Here is a 23,541-nt window from a genome sequence, read left to right as displayed (position 1 = left end):
TCGCTTAACACAAGAGCATCAGAAAGGACATACTCTTGTTAGCCTCAGTGATGCTTTAGTAATGAGATACTGTGATATTTTATATGGGATCATAGTTTAAATCCTAGCACTCCTGACTTCACATTTATTGAAGACAGTGCTATTTTGTACAACATTAGGCATATAGTGTAACTCTGGGAACCACAGCTGTGACTTCATTAATGATCTCAATAAATCCTACTTAAAGCAGAGACAAGAAGAGAATTATGCAAATTACTATTTCTGTACCACATGTACTTGATAACTGAAAACATACCAAGATAATCTTCAGCATACAAACATCAATACTTTTTTTAACCCACATACGTGAAAAATATGCAAGAGGGGGAAAAGCTTACAGAATTTTATTTCAGGAGAGTTGCAGAACATTTATTACAAGCTTGATATTAAAGGAAATGTAGAGAAGTCATATGTACAAAGAGGGATGGTTAAAAACCCAAGAGAGGTGACGGATTTCTGAAATACAGCTGTGAATGTGACAAAGAATTACTTTTCTGAACAGACCTTCCTAAAACATTAGGATTAAAGCCTCAGTACAAGACCGCTGCTTTCTCAGCACACGCATCAGCCATCACACTTGGCAGCTAGATAAGATGTCTTCCACCAGTCTCTTGTAGACCCAGGCATCACCTTTAAGCCGTTGTCGCCGGATACCCACCACTTCAGTCTTACTGAGCTGACACACTTCTAACTCGAACTCCATAGTCACTTTGCCAAAATCTGACCGTGTTTGACATTTCAGGGCATAACTGTACAAAAGAAAAACGGAATAATCATTGAACTGTTTAATGTTTGTTTTGCGGTACAATTTTGAATTAGCAAAAGCATTTTACAGATATTATCCTATTGCTATTCAGAATATTGGGAAACAACACAGAATTTAGTGAACCAAGAGCTTTGCATACTTCGGTCCCAGAACACTATCGTTATGCCCAGGTACAAACACGTAGCGCCAACATCCTACCCCGCCATAGGAACCACCAGTAACCACAGACCCCCATTCAGAGTGCAGAGCTGGAACAGGGGGAGATGTTCCTGTATTTTTCCTGGACAAGACCACTCTCCTCTGCGGAGACACCGCTGCTGAGAGGCCGGTTACAGCTCAGCTGGTGTGAAAAGTGGAAAAACTGAATGTGAAGTTTAAATCATTACAATGGGAGAAGGTGCTTCTGTGCAATTCAGTATCCTTCCAGCTTTTGAGCTTGGAAATGCATCAGAGGTTGAAGGATATTCCAACATCATAAAATGCCTATCATTTAAATAGTGAAGAACTTTAGAAAATGCATATTCATAAGCGAGCACATTTATTTAATGCATTGGGAAATTAGGAAACAGACATTAAGCTTTGATCAAAACTAGGAACCGATCCTACTCTCAGTGCTTCAGTCTAGTTAACAAATCCTACAAATTAAAATAATCCACACAAAGGTGCGTGGATTCTGTGCAGCTTTTAAAATACACCGATCTCTTGGCTAAATGCTAATGTGTTTTAACTGCCAAGAATGAGGGTTGAAAGGTAGCCACATTATCTCCCCAAATTGACTGTATGCTAACAAACCTTTTGTATTTACAATTTCACAAGAGATAGACAAAATTCCCATCAGCCTCTAAGAGCTACCTCACTATTATCAGTTCATATCTGTCAAAGAACTCTAGTAGAACTGACTTTACATTGTTTTGCATTGTGTGGACAAGTTTTATTGCACACATTTAGTGGCCTCTACACTTTCTATAAAATTATTGGATTTTACAATGTGGGGCTGAGAAAGTAAGTGTAAATATTTTGCTTCATCAAGGATTGGAGCATTGACTATTTAGACAAATACAAGTTGAAGTTGTTATATTTTACACTTACCCCTTTTGAATATAATCCACATGCTTCTTTGAAAGAACAGTGATTAATTCATTCAACAGTTGGTCTGGATTCAGTAGCTGAGTGGTGGTAACATTATAGTGTGCCTAGAAGTAGTGAGGTCGTTAAAAAAAAAGTCAAGAAATCTTTCTGCTCAAACTGAAGACATTATGAAAAGTTTTCATAAAGAAAGCTTCAGAACAGGTAACCATAGAGAGAAATGCTTCAACTTCCCAGTATTATCATAATTAAGACATTGTAGGAGCAAGAGGAACACTAAACAACAACTGCTAGAAAATCAATATCAAAGCACATCCAAACTATAATCCATCATCAAGCCCAAAGTAGCAGTGATGGGCCAGGGCAGCACGGAGGCTATCAGAAGTCTTGTATGTAGCCAGAGGCGATTCCTGCAGAGGACTACAGCGTCTTAGAGCACCCTACGACACACTCCACAGTTGGGAGGCTGCCTCTGGTGTGTTTCCTGCTGAGGCTGAGCACATCAAGGAACAGGCGTGGCGCCACGTGGCTTTTCTAGGACTAAAGCATCACCATGTTTAAAGAAAAAAGCTAGCTTACAACTCATAAGTTCGCTGTTATAGGGGGTTTATGTCACAGCTAATACTTCATATAATGGGCTTCTCCAATAAGTGACTTCTTGAACAACTTTCAGACACCCATACCTAACAAGAAGCAGCGTATGCCAACTGTAAAGTCCACAAACACTCTAGCTTCTGAAGTCACAGAGGCAGGTGCGAGAAGACAAGATCATAGAAACGTACATCAGTTGAGAATGCAAAGTCAGAGTAAAAGACTGGTTCTTACAGTTCTTATTCAGCCCAAAAATGTAGGCAACTCCCTGCCATAACTGCTGCAACACTGTGAAATAAAGTTCTGTCTTCCCCTACTGTACTCCAGCGTCCCTAGGCATGCATCAGTAATACGGACATGGGAAACTGATGCAGAAGGATAAGAGCTTCTAGAGACAGAAGATCTAGCTTTTGTTTCCAACTGCCCAGGTTCCTGAATTATTTGCAGTCCGGACTCCTGTCTGATGAGATGGTCAGGTTTGTAGCCCAACATATGTCCTGAACTTGTAAGTCTGCCACCTTGCCTCTGACAAGTGCCTCTCGGAAAAGCTTCCAACTGGAATACAGTAGCTGAATCCCATTTACACAGGCTGTAAAGCACAAAGTTGTCCTTTTACAGATAGACAGCTCTTACTGTACAGTAGGTGTCCTACAGCCGCAGCTCCAGGAGCCAGTCAGCTGAAGGCATACATCACTTATTGCTATGGAACTGCTGATGCCTCAGTAACAGCATTGCCTCTTTCATGTTAATCATGTTTTTCAAACACGTCCTCTACAGACTCAAGTATAAATTCCTCCTCGTATAACTTCTGAAGTGTATTAGTTGCTTTTGAGTGATGTATACCATTCTGTTCACTACATTAGTATTATGCTAATGCCATTTGATGTGCATTCTGCAAAGCTAATATTAGCCTCGTGACTCAACTTTGGTAGGTACAAATTATTAATGTAATTTTAAAAGTGCTCTGCAATGCACTGAGGAACTGCTTTTTCTATGGCTAGTTAAAGAAGAATAAGTAGCCAACTGGCTCAGATGCAGTGACATAAAAACTTTAAAAATCAAAATTATGCTGACACTGTCAGAAATTGTTTCATAAGGTGTAGCTTTAGGCTTTAAGTTTAGATGTCAAGAGATCCTGAGATTAAAGACTATCTTGGAACAGACATATCACTCCCGGACTACAGAAACCTAAGCCAGGAATGTTATCAAAATATTTTTTTATTTTTTTTTTTTTTTTAGTGGGAGAGCTAGCAGTATCTCTATACAAATAACATGATTAAAAATTTTCAGCTAGGGTTCCTTTCAAACCATCCCGCTTCCCTCATGTTTGCTTTACATGGGACACAAATGGCAACGGCCAAACTCCTCCCTTGATCTTTTGGTGACTTGCCTGAGCCCAGACTAACACAACGTCTCTTGCCGATAACTGGGATGATATCATGTAAATAGAGATGTAGTAAGAACAACTGCACTTTACTGCAGGCAAGTCAGATCACAGAAGTTTTCGCAAGACCGTTTCTAAAGGCGTTATATGTTTTCAATATTTATACTTCTTTTCATGTAAGATTTTTCCAGCAACCATACCTTAAGTTTCCTTGGCTGATCTCTAGTGGTTCGTTTCTTTTTGCTTGGCGTAAGCATTGTGATCATTTTATCTAGGCCTCTTTCAAGACTTCCAAATATTTTGGCTTTTCTCTTCTTTTGGCTGCTATCCACGTGACCTAGGTTGAGATCCAGTTCCACAGGATGACACCTGCTACATGAACAAATCAATCAGTTATTTCTCCTCAGTGTTTAGAAATGAGTTATTTCAGATATGTCACTAAAATATTACCAGACCTGACAGAATGAAGAAAACCAAAGCAAGTGCAGTGTATTATGAGAGTTTCTGTTTTAAAATCAGTTGAGATTTAAACCCGGACATGTATATAGAAACTGCAGCCCTCTGGGGAACTGGAATAAAAAGGAACTTACATTATGGAAAACAGGAATATATTTTGAAGATAATTGAGTTGCATAGTTTTAAAACTTTTCTCTGCCTTCAGTGTTTTCTAGTGAATGTAGAAAGAGGGTTTAGGAAGGTTTTTACCAAGAGAATGGAAATAACAGCTTGCTGTTGTAACAAGGCTTCCTAGATGGTAAATGGATTAAGGTAGTCCTGCACTAAATCACAAGTGTACACAAATAACTGGACATTTACCTTCTTTCAGGAAGAGCCTCAGCTGTTGTCAATTCATCTGCGTTTGTTGGGTTTGTGGGTTTCTTAATTGGGGTGACTGTGGTGAACTGGTTCTCTGAAAGAAAGCATCCAAGTTTTTGCATAAAGGATTTTCTTTTCTTCAGCAAGAATTTCTCATGACTAATAATTTATTTCTTAAACCACCCCCCTTTTCTATCTCAGGTCTGTATCTTCAGAATGATAAAATATGTTTTTAATATAATAACAATACTACCCCCACTCTACACAGAAAAACTGTGACTGATTTCCCCAGGGCTCTACAAGTCAAGCCTTAGAGCGACCAGTGCAGTTCAATATTAGAAATTTGGAAAGGAAGAAGATTAGAATTGCTTTCTTGATCTGCCACTGGTCCCAGAATAAATCCTGAGCAATTCACTGTGTTGAATAGTTGCGTTCTTCACCAAGCCATTTCCCTTACATGAAGGGTGTGAGTTTATGTAGCCATGTTTAATAATAAACAGCACATAACAGCCTAAAAAGTTCTACTGCTCACACATTGACAGTTCCGCAGAGCATGGTTTCAACGTGCAGAAGCAAACACCAAGTGAAACAGTCAGCATATGAGTTGCTACAATTAAACCCAACTTCAACCTTAGAAGTTTCAGCTCTCTACAGAACTGCACCTGGCCCCAGACAATGATGATCTCGAAATTTCCGATGGATACTTCCACTTTTCTATCTCTAAGAAAGTATTAATACCACCTTTCCTGAATCAAAGATCTTTCAATGAAAGAAAGAATTAGCTTTTAATTGTTTAATCCTCAGAAATATCTTACTAAAATGAGCTGAAACTGTTTCTGGATTTCCCATTTCAGAAGTACCTACTTTTGCTTTTTAAATATATCACGAAGTCAAACTTCGTAAGTTATCACACACAATCTTAAGACAAAAATCAAACTCAAACAACTAGTCTTCGTATTGCACTTCCTTAAATCCTTTACAAAGGATGTCATTAGACAGCAGTATGTCCGAGATCCCTTATAACTTGAACCAGCCTGCAAAGACTTACTGTTTCTGAATGACTGGAACAGATGGGTCTCCTATTGTAAGGAGTCCTTGGCAGGTGAAGGACAGAGTTAGCATTTACAGTATCAACAGAAAAAACTTTTACGTTAATGGTTGAAGGGAATGGTAATGTACATACAAGATCCATCTTTTTTCATAAGAATGGACTAGAAAGACTGAGGACAGAAATATCTGGTAACTCAGCACCTTACCAGATGTACTAGAAGAACCAGGCCAGTGAACAGGGCAAAAAAAGTTAAGTCTTCCAGAAACAGATGTATTGTGTTCATATTTGAATTTACAGTAATTCCTAAGCAACGTGCATGTTCTAAGTTTTCATTAGTGACATTCAATGTACCTTTGAAGGCGGGTGCTTGGAAGGGTGTGGTTTGTACTTGCGTCTCAATCTGACTCTTTGCAAAAGGAGTCTTTGGAGTGGGAAGCGCAAAGGGCATTTCATTTCTTAAAGCTGGCTCTGTATCAACATTCTCTTTGTTTTCATGCTTCTTTGATGCCACTTTTCTTGTCACTGGAGTTGACAGCGTGAATTCCAAATCATCCGGTTGAGCATCATGCCCTGAATGCTACGAGATGTAACAAAAAAGAGACATTCTTTGCTGTATTCTGATCACATTCAGGAATTTTACAGACGAGGAAATTCTAAAGTTGAAGCAGGTTAAAAGTACCATGCAATGCCTGCCTATTGAACAGGATAGTTCAAAACTCTTCAAGACTTTTGATTCCCTCTATAACTTGCTAATAAACATCTCAAGTCATTTGCCATTTATTTATCTGTACTTCTGAATTCCTCAGCTTGCACATTTAAGACTATTTCTCACCAGCTCATTGAAACACAGCTAAGAATTTTCATTAGGTTTAATTGTATAATTTGAATTGTTTCGTTGGATTTTCTTGCTCAATACAGACAGGTTGAACTTCTTTAAAGACTTGTCCACCTCTAGCCTAGCTCTGAGCTTTTGTTTGCTGTACATTATTGTTTTCCCGACAGTTTTAAAATCCTTATTGCCCCATTTACTCATTCCCTAGACACTGTTTTTATGCAAATCAAATGTCAAAGCTCAAGTTCTCATCAAATGAATCATGACCTACACCTAGAAGAAGCCACAATTTATCTTCAGCTATATATTTAAACCATTCATTTACTCAGTTTGTAACTCCCCTTGGCCAGGGTCAACAAAACATTTAAATACGTAGTAAGTTTTATGTATAATGAGAATAAGACCTTTTGGATTAAGAATAGTCTTTTTTTTCTTTTTAAAAGGAACTAGTATTTATTCTTCAAACACCTGCTTTGTTCTGTGAGCATTTAGAATAAATTCTTCTAAGGGAGATTCTTCAAACAGTGCTGCATCAGAAAATTCCATGGATCCAAATGCAAGTGGCACTTCACTGCAGTCTGGCATATCTTCATGTGTCACAGTTTTTCCAGACTGAAAAGAAAGATTCAGTTGAGATTCCAGTGCATGATTAAAAGAAAGATTTCATCAGAAAAGTGTCATTAAAAAATAAATCTTATTTCTTTCTAAGTTCCTAATTATGGTTAACAGCTAATGGAGTTCCCATATAGGTGACCTAAGATTTATAATATGACTTTCATATTATCATTGTGGATTTGTCATTTGTATCAAAAGCAGATGTCAAATTATTCTCAAAGCGCCATTACCAAGTCATCTTTCATGACCTATGTCAAGAAAAGCAACTCAAAAAATACCTGCCTTTGATTTCAAGACTTGGACCACAAGCCAAATAATAAGCTGGAAAGAACCCAAGAAAAGAATGCAGTAGAGTCTGAAAGGGGGCTGGATAAAGGTAAACACATTACATGCAAAAGGTATGATTATGGAATCTGCAACAGGACTTGAACTAGCATTCAGAACCTTTAATCTAATTGCTATCTCCCCGAAAGCTGTCATTTATTAAATCACAGGATTCATAACTTCAGCCAGGATTGGATGTTGTGCGAGCCATGAAGGTAGCAATCAGTATCCTTAGTTTCTAATATCTTTTGTTATTTGCAGGAAACTCTCCCCAAGGACTTGATTCATACCACTTCAGTGAAACTGCATACAGTTATTTTAAATTATTAGTCATCAGCTTGAATGGATACCATTTTAGGAAGCTATGTTCTGCTGGCAGGTAAGTTTCTCTTGGTGTACGATCAAGGACATTGCAATGATCAGATCTCTCATTACTCCTGGAATAGAAACAGAGCTTCCTGGTGCGCTACCAGACCTACTATGATGACTTACTAAAAAGCCCTTATCAGAGGGCTGATAGCTACAGCCAAGAAGCTAACAGCCCGATGCTGTAGTTGAAATTACAATTACACGTTCCATTACAATACAAATGTCTGCATAGGATTCCTTGGCTACTGTGTTCCGGATGAAATTCATGCCACGGTGAACTTTTCGGAATATCCTTCTACATCAAAGTGCTTCAAACACGGCAGTATTACGAACAAGCTTGTGCCACCAAATTCAGAAACTGGCTAAGTTAAAGGTTCTGTTTGCTTAGTTGTCTTCACATTAGACCAGCTCTAACTCGAGAGCTTCCTTAGTTGGGTATTTCAGCAAATTCGTTGATATTCACTCACAGTATCTACATGCAGGTAAGTTAAATGTGTCCTGAGTGGTGTAGAAGGACTAACGGATTGTTGTGTTGTGCAGACATGGTTTTAACCACCATCTGTGAAGGCATAATGCGTATGTTAAATAGTGGCATTAGCCAGATCAATTTACCTGGGACAGCACTAGACAATAAGTAACTTCACAGCATCAGCATTACTGAACCTAGAGAACCTCCATCTTAAAAATCATCTGAGTGTAGAAGACTAACCCACCATGATCATGGAAATCACATTATGCATATTCAGCAACACTTATGATTCATGATCTGTTATGCAGCACTGGTAATCTTAGAATTCTCATCTGCATTTCAAAGCAGTTATATGAGTGAACTGAGATGATTTACGTGCAATTGAATCAGATGCATAAGAAAGTATTTATTCTGAATGCGTGTCTCTATGCGGAGAATAGCACATTCAGATCACTAGTTAACAATTACAGTTCAAGGGAGAACGACTAATAGGAAGTCTGCAATTTTACTGAATGTTTTTGAGTTTGCCAAACACAGATGAATATCACTGAGATCACATACAGCTACATATGACATATGGTATTGCAAGCAATTTAGCAACTTTAGACAAGTTCTGAAGTGTCCTATTTGCACTTTGCTACCAAATCACAGGAACAGAAATTACTGCCATAAGATATACAAAACCGCTTGAGAATCCAATTCATCAGAAAAAACATCAGCAACATGTTTCCTTTACTCAAAATAAATAGAATCCTCTCTGGGATTGCTCTAGAAGGAAACAGATGAGGGAGGAATGGGTCTCTCTGCTTTGACCATCAGCTCATGTAGTGTCCATGTCACCTCAAAGTAGACTGCCTGGATGACAAGACAGGATGTTTCAGAAGACTTTCCTTACTAAGCCATGTTAAATACAACTAGCAAAGTACAAAAATACTTAGAGACAAATGTGAAAGAGTGCAGTAAGAAGTCTGGCATCAGAGGAAGATCTGGAATGATGAGGTAGGCCAGACAATGGGCAATTTTAGTCCACTTCCATGACTGGCCAAGGGGAGACTGTGCTGTACTCATAATGTACCGTGTCCTCCCAGATAGTTATTCCCATAATGACAATTCATAGAAGCAGCCCAGCTTGCTAAAACATGAGGAGACCAAACTATTTAATGACCAAGACTGCACACGTGCTCTCTTACCGACGTTAGGAAAACAGTCTGTTCTCCCAGGCAGAGCTTTGTTAATGCAGAGCAGCATTTTAAACAGTATGTTGTCCGGTTGAATCCAAAAGCTTACCTCCAGGTCTGCTGGTTGTGTTGTACTGGCATGCCCTGTTAGACATGGAACCCTTAAGCGAACACGCTTGCCACGAGCCTTCAGGGATTGAAGCAAGAGGTATGTTGCTGACATTTGGTCATATTTCCACTAGGAGAAAAAAATAAAAAAAGAATATTTATTTTAATCTCCTCTTTGGAAACATAGTAAGTACAAAGCAAGCTCAGCCTTCTGAAAATTTCTGCGTTTCTGCAAGTTTTTCTACCTGATGCACAACCCTAATATTTGATCAGCTAAGTGTAATTTCAGACTTCAGTTGATTCACATTATGTGTTTGAGATCAAGAAAGAGACTATGGTTGTTGTTCTTTGCAAACATATTAATTCAGTCTAGCTAATATTTCAACTAGACTCTCAATTTTTTTTGAAGTTCCCCCCATTCTTCCCCCACAAGCAACACCAACTTTTTGCATGATTTTCAGCAACTCTGTGTGAGGAACATGGGTACAATGCTTGACAGGTTTGCAGCATAGCACAATTAGTATGAATTAGTTATAAGGGATTAGAAATCCTCCAGTCAAGGACTATGCTAATGCCACAAACTTATTTGGAAGGACTTTTCCCTCCGTAGACAGGCCATTCAGATTATTTTTACAATTGAAGAACAAGTAGCATTAACTCCACAATTCCATCTTAAGTATCACACACATTTTAAAAGTCCATTTCTACTACAGTTACATGGAAAACATAACAGTTTTTCCAAAGCAAAGAACTATGTCACTGCTATCATGTCCAAAGAACCAAAAAGTTAATTTCAAGGGAGAATTTTCAGATTCAGGTTAAAGCTGGAGTACGCATCACGTTTTAAGTCTCTTCTACAGCTTGCAATGTCATTGGTAACATTTGTACAATCGTTCTAGAAGGAGTCAGTTCAACTTTCGTCATTTGTATTCAAAAGTGACAAAACATACTCACTTTTTTAAAAAAAGTGATTAGCGACTACAAAAAATGTATTTTATATTTTTATATTTTTGTATGTATTTTTATATTTTATATTTTTGCCTTACTCTTACTTACTGAACCATTTCAAAGCAGAGTTAACTCAGCAAATAGCATCTGTGATTCAGCTATAAATTTCTGTAAGTCTATTTAGACTTCAAGAGATTCAGAAGGATTTTACCATGGTAGGAAATAAGAGTAAGGTTTAGGAGACTTCACAAGCACAATTAAAGGAGGAAAAGGAAAAAAAAAAACCACAACAAATTTGAACTTCAGAACTGTAGTTATAAGCTACAGCTAGATTCTGGAGTTCTGCAGGGGGCTCCTTAAATCTGGAAAGTATTAAAAATTTCATACTTGAGAATAAGTGAGCATTGGTCTGTTAATACAGTAAGTTTATTTATGGTATTACTGTGATTAATTACTATAAATTACTGATATATACTTCTTACCTCTGATATTAATTCCAATACACTCTCCCTGCTCTGTTTATGAAACACAGAAAGCTCTGTTACGCAGTCTTCATCAAGATGTCCCAGCTGCAAGAACATGACAGATATTGAAGCATGAGGCTTTTAAGTTGTGTCATAATCCATATCTGACTGACACTGTTGTGAAACCCAGTGGGCTCAGTTGATTTTAGACCTCGTATTTTAAATGTTAACATCATAGCTAAATATTGTAGGGAATAGACTGAAAAAGTCATACCACTTCAACAACTTCAGTCTGGCCCCTCCTTGGTGAGAGGCTGTGAATTCAAGTAAGAAAGCCTGACAGCAGATGAGATTTTTACTAGAATGGAAGCTGCACTTTCATCTCTCCATAAATATTCAAAGCTATCAGACATGCGCATCTTTTCTACAGCCAGTTAAACCTGATGCATCAAGCACAGGAAAGCTGCCCTGTTTCTAGAGAAACAGTGGCATCCAGTGGCCAAGGGAAGCACTCGCTGCACGGTGCAGGAACTTCTCCTCAGTACTTACTACTGACAGATATTCTATTTTTTTTCCTCTCCATACTACCTTAGTCTCTCACACAAGTAAAACAAGTGATAGAGACACAAGACAAACAATGGTGTCAAATTTTATTCAAAGCGGCGATTTTCAGTGAGGACTAGATACAAGATAAACCATAAACATGCTCTCCAGAACATGTGAATTTTGCACCTTAAAGTATTGACCAAGCAGCCTGGAGAATCAACAGGTCACTCGTACGTGGAAATACTTCACATTTTGAAGAGAAGTCAGCTATTTTGCAAATTAAGCATCAGCTGCAGAATACAATGCAAACACATTTGAAATTCCTCCTCAAGAGAAATCAAAAGTAATATCATTCTGACAGCAAGAAGAATCAGAAGGGAACCAGGGCCATCTCAAAGTTCATCTTTGAAGAAATGTCTTCACACCCCCACACTGTGAGGACAGTACATTATATACTTCAGTATTCATCTGGCAAGTGTACTTACTGCGTATTTACTTTGCCACTGAACGGCATCAGAATAACCCTGCATGAGCCAAGGATGACTTAATAGATGTTTCACCGTAATCCGCTTCTTTGGGTCCACCTAGTGGGCAATAAAAACCAAACTGATACTTAAATCATTGACAAGATCTGAAGAAACAATTTGCCTTCTACCGAGAATTTTAGGGTGGTTAGAAGCTGAAATGGCAACCAATAGTTTCATAGCTTCACCAAAAGGAAGGTCAAACATGTGAGCTGTGAAGAGCAGTTATAGAACCTACAGGTACAATAAACGTTCGGGACTATTTAGCATTGGTGAGATTACTTAGATGCAGCCCAAATGCATATTCAGTATGCTGAGCTTCACTTACAAAACAGCCCTTATTTATATAGCACAAGTAAGAACAACCAAATGCAGGCTGCTTGGAGACGTTGCTTAAACATTTAAACTTTGCTTAACTATTTCTACACCCATTCTTCTCAAAGAATTTTCAGCAGGATGCAATATGAATTCTTCCTCCAAAAATTTGTAAGAATTAAGCTTCTTGTTTAAACACTGAACATTTTTAAAGTATTTCATCAACATAATGTTTTGACCTATGCAATTGTACTTTATAGACCTACTGAATAGAAGCAATACCTTTACCTGCATCATTTGGTTAAGCAGCAGCGTACTGCTAGGAGAGAGCCACTTTGGAATACTGTATTTTCCTCTCTGCAGAAAAACAAGGAGTATTTAGAATGAACCTTGGACAGTTAGCTCAGAAGAAACCGCTGTGTTACTCGGATGATAGTGATATCTGTATTCGGTCAAAAAGAACGGACAGCAGGCACAGGCAAACCTACCTTTAAGAATGACTTGAATAAGTCTAATGGTAATACTAAAACTCAGCTGTATTAGTAAGGAAAATGTTATGTTTGAATTATCAGGTGCAGTTTTCACCCACTCAGCTTGTGCGACATTTCCGTCACAACTGCCCCTTACCTATCACATTGTTTCATTATATCAACTTGATACTGAAGTTTTAGAAGTGCAAACGTGTTGGAGCATGAATGACTGATACTAGCACTTTGAAATGTGAATATTTGTTGAAATCACTAAATTTCAGACACTAAAAATAAACCATCCTCAACATCTAGCTATTCTTTTTTTAAACAAGTTACAACTAATGCTAGAGTTGCAATCTCTACTCATACTGCAGACAGGAAAAGGTTACAGATCCAACAGGTAAGTTTCTCTCATTCGAATGATTTTTTTTTTTTTAATTCTTGATTAGAAGAAAATTGAAAATGGCTTTCAGATTTGAGGTACAACAACAGTAGCTAAAAACTAAACCAAAGTCACCATCAAGAATCATTTACTTCTCAATGAAAATGGAGAAAAAAATATAAATAGAAATCTGCAAATAGCCATTGTGAAATAACATAACTATCAATTTGCCATGGCAGTGTTATTTCTACAAATGCCTTAATAACAAAACAGTTCGTATTGTATGCAACACACATTTCTAAGCACAGTATGTATTACTTTGACATCACAGGTTAAGGAATTTAAGTTACAGCTTTACAGACACTAGTAATGAGCTATTTATAAATAGTTTGTAGGCTGTCTCACAGCACAGCTTTACTCTGAAACTAAGCCAAGTCAAGCAACACAGGTAATCTGCATTTTGGTTTTAATACGTTCCTACAGAACATGTGACAAGGAAAAACAAAATTAGCACCTACTTGACTGAGGGCAATGCTGGAAGGTAAATAGCTTGCAATAGCTACCAGATGCATGAGATCACACCAGAAATATGGGGTTTTTTAACAAAAGTTACGTTACATGCTTAATTTTTCATTCAAAAAGTAAAGGCATTTATTCAAGTATTCCCAAATGAAGAGATGTGGAACATTCCAGGGAAAGAAACATTGCATGTAAGTCATACGATCCTAATTAGATTCAAGCAGCAGATTATTACATCGCCTTGGAACAATTAGTTGTGGGTTGAGATTACAATAAATTTCAGAATCTATAATGTGTGAAATTAAATTCCACAACAGTGCATAAGTGTCCTCATTTCAAGCAATTTTCAGTTCACAACCACATAAAATTAAAACAAATTAGGAGTGGAAATAGCAAACCTGCCTCTTAACACCTGTGACATTATTGGTTTTTGACTGCACCCAGACTAAGTTTTAAAACTTGGTCTTCACAGTTCATTTAAGCAAGTTTCACTGGCCAGCATTCTGTCAGTCCAAACTACTCAGCTCGTAGTTCCTGGGCATGTTACACAACCACAACTAATGCATCTTTGATGATCTTAAGATCTCTGTTCCACATCTAAGCTGTCTGTTCACATTTCAACTATTGACAGGTTTAAGAGAATATCTTAAGCAGTTAAATCATTTACCAGGTTCTGCATCTTGGCCTAAGGATTTTCTGTCGTCCTACAAAGATACGCTTACAAAAGGACAAGTTCTGAATCTATGGGCAGACAACACAGTTCACACCACAAGCAGAGAGGGAAAGGTAGCTCAAGTCTGATTGATGACCTAGTTGATTACCCTTAATAGCGATTTTGCTGAGAAAATGCAAGTGCTTGCTAGTATTCTCTGTATGATTCTCTTAGTCATACAGTTTAGTTTCAGGTAGTCCTGCCAGGAGAAGGATTTGGACTCAATGAGCCTTATGGGTCCCTTCCAACTCAAGATACTCTATAACTATGCAAGTAGGAAAGTCATATCATTTTAATGATGATGCATCTGAACATCAGCACCATCACATACTCTCTCTGGATCGGTTAGCCTTTACTTCTTTAAGTTCTTTACAACAACTCAGACTGAGCTTCCTACAGATCTTCTGTCAAGGTACTCAAGTCCACTTCAATTCCAGACTCAAAAAAAAAAAAAAAGCTGTGCCGTTTGATGAACTAATCCTGCACTTTAGAGCTCCGATAGTTTCCCACCCCGAAAACACTCCCTACGTAGATCAGCTGTCAGTTCCCTCCTACCAGAGTAGTCCTCAAACACTCTCAAGGATTTTTTGGTTGGTGTTTTTTTGTTGTTGGTTGTGGTTGTTTGTTTGTTTGGGTTTTTTTTTTTTAGACTTATCAGACTCTGGGTGAGGGAAGGAGAAAGAGGTAGAGGAAGCCAAAGTCCTTACCCAACACAGCTACTCCTTACCCTACTTGCTTACTGGAAGCTTTATTAGCATAAATTTCATGGCAGTAGAACCAAGTACTGAATTCTATTACTATTTACTCAACTTTTCCTGTTCATTATGCTAACATTTCCTCCTCATTTGGGAGGGAAAAAGCATAATAGCAAATGCAGAATCCTGCTTTTCCTAGCCAAGAGAATAGCTGACATAAGAACATTATTTTTGGTAAATCAAATTAAGTATTTGCAATTCTCTTCCATACAATACAGGCAGAAGTCAGATAAAGGCTCAGATACAAAAATCCAGCCCACTAGCAAGAAAACGCTTCTCCTGAAACTCAATTTCCTATCATGTTATAGGACCAACCTAGAGTACTACAATGGCTGATTGAAGATGGAAACAAACCCACAAAACATTGATAGGAAAACTACAAAAGTGTAACAAAATTCAGCAGACATGCCTTTTTGCCCAGGAACAGCCTAACAGGTTCTGCCACGAGAAATGCAAAGGCCTCTGATACATTCCTTGTGTATTCTGGCACCATCAATACCTACCATTATCTTCCTGTAGACAGCCATGACATTGTCATCATCAAAAGGAAGAAAGCCACACAGTAGAGCATACAGCAGTACTCCCATGCTCCAAATATCTGCCTAAAAAATAAAAGTGAGTGGAGGTTCACAAACCTGACCTATTTAAAATGGTTTAGAGACAGGTAGTATTGTCCCCCTTTGGCAAAGCCCACATACAACTCATGAAAAGTAAGCCCCTTAATTCTGGGCAGAACTCTCATATTCCAAGTGAAAGCACACAACCCAAATTCAATTTTCAATTCACTAAAGCACTAGTAAAACCAATATCCTCTCCTTCGGTCGCCAAATTGCTGCGTTACCTTCAATCTACAAGGACTTCACTGGCAGAATGAAATCAAACTCATCACAAGGGATTTCGTACGGTAACGTATTACTGATTACAACAGCTGTCAGCACAGTTACAATCAATTTGAAAGCCTTACTGCTTCTTCTCTTCACATAGGTACAACAAGGTCCACGCAACTCTCACTGCCTCATGCTGTAATTCCCACTTAGATGGGAATTAAGCATAAAGCACTGGATTTCATGGAAAACAAAACCAAAACAAAAGTACAAGCAGGAGTTAGAGGCCAACAACAGTGGTGCAAAGGTACGTAAAAGAAAAAAAGACTCACTCCATCCAACAGCACAGCAATTTCGGAAGTTTGAGAGGATTGCAATTACAGCATTTTGGATGGATTGACAAAAGGCAATAAATGGGTTCTAATGTTCTAAGCATGGAATCAAAGGTGGATAACTCCACATTTGTTGTTCTCTCAAATTCTACTACACCGCACAGTACAGAGAACAAGTTTTCATACACAAATTTCAAGCTGAAGACAGGCCTGGTAAAGCATACGAGATACTGAGACCACACCAAAATTTGCAACGTGTGTTGGATAGTTAACAGAACAAATCAGTGCTTGAAAGAACGTGCAGTAGAAGGAAGGAGTTTAAGTTACTCTTTTGTAGGGCACTACAACATGGAGCAACAAATGGAGATAGCAAAGGATTAATCGGAGATGAACTAGCCAGCTACACGATCTGTGGCCAAAAGTACTGTGTGCTATTCCAGGCTGTGCTGTTGAGGCTAGTCACACAGCTTCTGAGAACTACCTAGGCAATGTCATCTGGTGATATTTGAGAGAAAAAACAAGTGAGCAAGTTTGAACCTCACCACCTTTAAGTACATGGAGGGGGTAATTCAAAAAACCCCTAACCTGAAACTGTGCTACATACCTCTGAGCCAATATATGCTTTGCCTTGAATCAGCTCTGGTGCTGCATAAGCTGGGCTTCCACAGCATGTGTTCAGATGGTAATCAAGGCCACCCTAGAATAACACAGAAAACCATCACACAGAGGCATTGGCTTTAACACAGCTTAAGTCTGCTAGCAATGACATCTTAGAAGCTTGAGAGGCTTCATTTTCCTCTGCTGTGTATCTACATCCACCTTATATTTTGCTTTCGTGTAATATATGGCTTCGCTAGACAAAAATTGTCTAAGACCATGAGTATCCTATGAACATTCAGATCCCAAACTGCTCATTCATCTATTGTCCCAGCAGCCTTTTCCACAGCTCCTCTTCCTCCTCTGAAAATACTTCCCTTTGTAACTGCGAAGAGAAGAGAGATGGAACTTCGGAAGAAGTCATCCAAGAGCTACCGGGCATGAAGCTAGCTGGTTGTTTATACCAATACTTAATGCAACAACTTCGTGAAGAACCACTAAGAATACTTACTTATTAAAACCATGTTACAACTTTGCCTGGGCTCTGTTCTAAGCAGATCAGAGTAAGACGACATTATACCACCAAGATGATGGTCTAATAGTCTTGATCGCCTGCAAAATTCTCTAACTTGAGTCAAGCAAAACAATCTGAGGACAAGTAACTGTCTTTGGATGAGTAAGACCCTCTTCCCACTAAATTGTTTCCTAACAGCAGCCACCTCGCATGTTAAGCTGGCAAATAGAAAGGGCTGCTAGAAACCAATTTTAAACAACTCGGTACAAGCACATGGAACCAGAGGATTTCTAAATGTCACTGGAATAAATTATTTGATTCAATCAACAAAAGTACAAATCTTTTGAAAAAAGCCATACACCAGTGAAACTTATTCGGGAAAAACGGACACCAGCATAAGCTTTATATTACAAGCCTTCATACGTGACAGCAGGTTGCTATATATACAAGATGATCTCTGCCTCAGATCATTTTCTCCTCTTACACTTCATCATAATCTCACAGCCTTGTTATAACATGTGGTTAACTGCTCTCTCACACAGTTAAGGCCCTACCAAGCAATTAGTGATTGGATGACAACCGTGCAAATAGCTTGAATTTAGGGTCTGCATCACACTCTGAAGTCAAAATGCATTTTTTTATGTGTGTGCAGTAGCTGATTTAGCTCTACTCTGTGAAAAGCAACTGGTACTCTTACCTTCGGCTTTGCACAAAGTCCAAAGTCTATCAGCTTCAAATTATGTTCCTTGTCAATCAGTAGATTTTCCTGGTAAAAGAGAAGGCAGTATTGAATGTGTCTATAACCTGAGTATCCAAGGAACCATGTTGTTATTCACCTTATTTCTTCTTGTCATTAGCAGCTAGAATTTATCTAAAGCTCTCCTCTGGAGATTTTCATTGGTTTCTAATGAACATAACCCGTATTCCAGATGGGGAATGCTTGTCCCTATCTGCTGAGAAGGGCCGGAGGGTGGGGGGGTGCAGTGTTGATAGACAGCAAGCTGAACGTGAGGCAGCAGTCTGCTCTGGCAGAAAGTGTGGCCAGCAATATCGCAGACTCTGTTAAAAGGAGAACAGCTAGTAGATTGGGGGAAGTTACTCTAGTCCTCTGTTCAGCACAGCTAGTACAGTGCGCCTAGTTCCTGTCCCCCCAACACAGGAAAGACAAACTGAAGCAAATTCAGGGGATGGCCACCAGCCTGCTGAGGGGGCTGGAGTGCTTGCTCAGTGAGGAGAGGCTGAGGGAAAGACAGTCGTTCAGTCTCTAGATGAGAAAGCTTCAGTGGAGACCTCATGGCAGCCTTTTAATACCTACAAGGAGGGCATGAGGACAGAGCTAGTCTCTTCAGAGCACTGCCTGGTGGGACAATAACAGACAATGGGCATCAGGAGACATTCAGACTGGAAAGAAGGTAAAGCTTTTCTCTTTATAAGGACAGTGAGAGCTGACCAGGTTGCCCAGAGAGATCGTGCTGCCTCACCCTTGGGAAAGGTCAAAGATGTGACTGGATAAAGTCATGAGAAACTTGGTCCGACACTGCTTTAAGAAGGAGGTTCAAGCAGAAGCCTCCAGAAGTCACTTCCCACCCAAGTTATCACATGATCCTATGAATCTGTCAGCTCCCCAGCTACAAGCCAACTCCTTCCAAAAAGGACATACAATGCTTTGTTTGGGGAGAAGTTCTTTAGAAAGATTTCATGAGCGGTCTAAGAAAACACTTGTGCACTAAGAATTCACTTTTCTCAGAGATGTCAGCATCACAAAAATGCAAAATTCTGACTCCTTAAAGGAGAAATGGACTCAAGTCTTCCATTCCCTAAACCTATGCTTAAACTCTGCAGTGACAGCAAAGCCACAGGATGGGTCCAGTAGCGTGCATCTCACCCGGCATCCTCTGTCCAGCCACCACTTGTTTAAAATATTGGTGTTACTTTTTCCTTTGGGTGTGAAAAGAGAATGGTTTACACAACAGAGTTGCACCATAAAGTCTCTCTCCAGGTCCAAGCGGAAATAAAAGGGACAGCAAAAGCGCCTAAGCAACATTCAGAGTCAAATCCAGATTTGTGCTCCACTCCAAGCTGGAGCGTGCTGTTCCGCTCCTCTTTCAGAGGAAGCTCCTTCCTCAGATATAGCAACATCCAGCTCAGCTGAGGAACGTAGTTGCAAGTAGAAACAATGCTCTTTCAGAAGATGTTAGATAAAGAGCTCTAAGCACAAGAGAATGGAGAAGGCATAACTTACTCCAGCTCCTAATGGGGAAATAAAAGTGGATGTTCATCATTATTTGTGCAAGTCTGACTACTATTCAGGCTTACTGGTTTGAGATCCCTGTGGGCATATCCCCGACTGTGAACATAAGCAATTGCTGAAACAATCTGCCGAAAAAATACACGAGCTTCCTCTTCTGAAAGGCGGTCCTTAGAAATGATGTAATCAAACAGCTCTCCTCCAGGACAGTACTGAATAAAGACAGGAAAAAGAGAATACATTTAGAATACAGTAATGAAATCTAAACAACAATGAGAGCACTAGCCAGCAACTAGAGGACACTCTTCCATTCCCTCTGCTTCATCGCAGTAGCACCCAGGTGCCCCCAAGTCTGCCCTGGCACAGCGCTGTGGGAGACCAAACAAACAGAGAAGTCCGACTTGTGCCCAATGTGTTGCAATGGATACATCACACTAACATCACAGACGATACAAATTGCCCAGGAGATGACAACCACACAGGAGTTCCAGTATCCTGCTGATGCTATTTTAAAATAACTGAAGCACAAGGTAGGAGGTAAAGGTATTTCACTTATTGTAAACAGCGAAGAGTGGCTTTTACAAGGAGAGAGAACAGCTTCATTTTTAAACTAGAGCATCTTAAATATGCTCATCATTGAGATAACAGAGTTCAAATGAAACAAGTCTTTAAAAGTTATCATCTACCACTACAGCTAAAACCAGGAACCTTCGCCTTGGCAGAAACACCATTTCTTACCTCTAAGACCATGAATATTTTCTTGGATGTCTCTATCACGTGATACAACTGGCATATATGCTGGTGACTTAAGTTCTTCATGGCATCAATTTCTATTTTAACACGAGGCAAGTCATCCTAAGAGACCACAAGAGCAAGCTATGAAATTGCCGACCACTTTGACAGCCTGTACATCACAGTAAGCATCAGGCTATCGCGCAACACAAAACTTCACAGCACGTATATGACAGCACATAATGCAACTGCTCAAATCCAACCCAGCAACAGCTCTACCATTACTCCTCTACAATTCTGGCACACTGATCAGCAAAACCCAGAGGGGCAGATGTGAAACAGCTAGTATTCTCATTGGCGTTCTGTCTTAATGACTGCAATAATCTTTAATGACCCCCATTTTACAGCCAGAGAGCGTTGCCCTCTCCACAAGAGGGTGCAAGATTTGTGGTCATCTGTTAAAATTTTTTCAGGTCTACGGCATCGGTCAATACCCAACAGGACAAGCAGGCAGGGTTTTGACATGTCGCACCCCTGTGTTCTTGAGAATGCCACAAGAACAGCAGGACATGCTACCAACTTTTAAGTGTCTTTTGGCTTACCCCTAGAGCAAGTTTGTCCATGATTTTTATTGCAACCTTTTCACCAGTAAGAAGATGTCGCGCAAGTTTTACCTTTGCGAACCCACCTAGAATTCAAAAGAGAGACGTTTAAAGCTCAGCACAATGACGTGCTTTCTTACCTATAATCTCAGAGCTACAGTGGAGTAGGTAGCATGCACAGTATGCAATGTCTTCATTACAGGGAGAAGTGGTCACTGCTACCGCCTTCCAGTTACATTTTCAGAGTTCTGCCCCCCAAAATACACACTTGAACCCTGACCTTCGGATTCTGCAGTAATGCTTAATCTATACTCTGGTAAATACTTCAGCGATTAGACACATTGCACACATCTGTCTGCATTCACAGATTAAGCCTACCTGTTCCAATCGTTTCATGTAATTCATAGTACTTGAGAATTTCCTCATAGTCACCTACAGCCATTCTGAGAGGAACAGGGACCTGCAATTCTTCCGGCTCCTGCAAGGAGAAAGTGTAGCCAGTGTTCATGCTTTTCCACTCTGAGCAGACTCGTAGAACTGGAAAGCACATTTGCTGCAGCTCCAGTGTCGGGGGCTGTTGTGGTTTAACCCCAGCCAGCAGCTCAGCACCACGCAGCCACTTGCTCACTCCCCCCTCAGCAGGATAGGGGTAGAGAATCGGAAGGGTAAAAGTGAGAAAACTTGTAGGTTGAGATAAGAACAGTTTAACAATTGAAATAAAATATAATAATTAAAAAATGTAATGAAAAGGAAAATAACAAAGAGAGAGAAATAAAACCCAAGAAAGACAAGCGATCCAAACGAAAACAATTGCTCAACACCAACCGGTGCCCAGCCAGTCCCTGAGCAGCGGCCCCACCACCAACCTCCCCCCCAGCTTTATATGCTGATCACGATGCCATACGGTCTGGAACATCCCTTTGGTCACCGGGGTCAGCTGTCCCGACAGTGTCCCCTCCCAGCTCCTTGTGCACCCCCAGCCCACTCGCTGGTGGGGGGTGTGAGGAGCAGAACAGCCCTTGGCTCTGCGTGAGCACCGCTCAGCAGGAACGGAAACATCCCCGTGGTATCAGCACCGCTTCCAGCACAAATCCAAAACACAGCCCCGTACCGGCTACTGTGAAGAAAATTAAGTCTAGCCCAGCCAAACCCAGCGCAGGGGCGACCTGCTGTCATTACCAGGGGCACACCCGCAGCAGTAAATTCACCAGACGCGTAATGCTGCGGGCACAAACCGCCAGCATCTTCCAGGGGCTCCTCGCGGACGCTTAGCGGCAAGAGCGGGCGGCTGCCGGGCAGAAGCTGCAATTACCGCGACAGCTTCCTCCACAGGGCAAGGACTGGGACCCGGGAGGACGCCGCAGCGGCCTCCTCCTCCTCCTCCAGCGGGCTGCGCCTCGGCGGCAGCCCAGTGAACAGGCGGCTCTCCGCGCTGCTCCCACGCCAGCCGCAGCCCTGCTCGGCTCGGCTGCGGACCCGGCCTGCCCAGGGCCCTGCCGCCAGGGGACCGGCGAGAGACCACCCGGCCTCTGAAGCGAGCCGGCACCGGGGGGGACGGGGGGGGGAAGGCGGGGGGCAGCGGGCACCGGAGCGGCAGCACTCACCGATAGCAGCCGTTACTATTCAAATCTCTGCCGCGCCGCCCGCTTCCGACGAGGACGGCCGAAGAACCAATCACCGCGCAGTGATTGACCGGAATAGGCGGGGACGCGCCGTGCATAACGGGAGGGAGGTCGAGACGGAGCTGGGGTAGCGGGTACTGCCATGACAGGAGGGGTTCAGCTGCCATCTCGCTGCCGATCGGTCTCAGCCGCGCCCGTTCCCGTCGTCGACGGGGACCTGCGCTTCCCCGGCTGCTCCGTGGGCCCTGCCTTCCGTGATGTGGGGCGCTTCCCGCCTCACGCCGCCATCCCCAGCGCTCCAGGGAGCAGCCCGGGGCGGGTGAAGCGAACGGACAGGCGGGGTTTGCCCTGTTGAGGCTGGGATTGACCGGTCTGCCTGTGCTGCGGCCGGCCGGTCCCCGGCCAGGCCTTTTGCCTTTCTGCGTGCCACAATCAAAAACAGGAAAAAAAAAAAAAAAAAGTGGAACAGGTTATTTCTAGAAACGGCCTCTCCTTTGCCATCCTCCCAGGCAGATTTAAGCCTTCCCTGAATAAAGAGACAGAGCTATGTTTCTGAGAGTAAGGTTCAATTTTCTCCTGAATAAAAAAACCAGGTAGGACATTTTGGGGAGAGACGACAGGGCTGTCCTCTATTCTACATGGGGTGTCATCTTCTATTCTGCATCAGCCAATTAACAGCTCCTTGTGTGTTGATTACAGTCACCCGCAAGGAAAACCATTGATTAATTGCATTCCTGTATTTTCAGTTGTTCTCTGCAGGACTGTCACAGAATAAAGGTGCAGAATGGGAGAGGCAAGCATAGCTCA

General features: G+C 40.9%; 1 protein-coding gene across 3 annotated transcripts; it reads right to left on the bottom strand.

Moving 5' to 3' along the window:
• Positions 1–369: 369 nt before the first annotated feature.
• Positions 370–23,032, bottom strand: MELK (maternal embryonic leucine zipper kinase). Of its 3 annotated transcripts, none has more exons than XM_054809628.1 (18): positions 22,717–23,032; positions 21,491–21,590; positions 21,113–21,198; positions 20,517–20,633; positions 19,847–19,990; positions 18,228–18,296; positions 17,024–17,116; positions 15,767–15,865; positions 12,714–12,782; positions 12,072–12,170; positions 11,059–11,145; positions 9,630–9,758; positions 7,034–7,177; positions 6,085–6,310; positions 4,683–4,776; positions 4,067–4,238; positions 1,895–1,998; positions 370–788 (listed from the first exon to the last, which is right to left on the bottom strand). In XM_054809628.1, the coding sequence occupies exons 2-18, from the start codon at positions 21,552–21,554 to the stop codon at positions 611–613; spliced, it is 1,974 nt and encodes a 657-aa protein (XP_054665603.1). In that variant the 5' UTR covers positions 21,555–21,590; positions 22,717–23,032; the 3' UTR covers positions 370–610. The 3 variants fall into 3 exon arrangements, with proteins under 3 accessions (XP_054665603.1, XP_054665604.1, XP_054665605.1); XM_054809629.1 differs by having other exon boundaries at positions 4,067–4,235; positions 22,717–23,026; XM_054809630.1 differs by lacking the exon at positions 21,113–21,198 and having other exon boundaries at positions 22,717–23,026.
• Positions 23,033–23,541: the final 509 nt, after the last annotated feature.

The sequence above is a fragment of the Grus americana genome, chromosome Z (assembly GCF_028858705.1).
Source record: "Grus americana isolate bGruAme1 chromosome Z, bGruAme1.mat, whole genome shotgun sequence".
In the NCBI taxonomy this organism is placed as follows: Eukaryota; Metazoa; Chordata; class Aves; order Gruiformes; family Gruidae; genus Grus; species Grus americana.
This window is presented reverse-complemented; position numbering and strand designations above follow the sequence as displayed.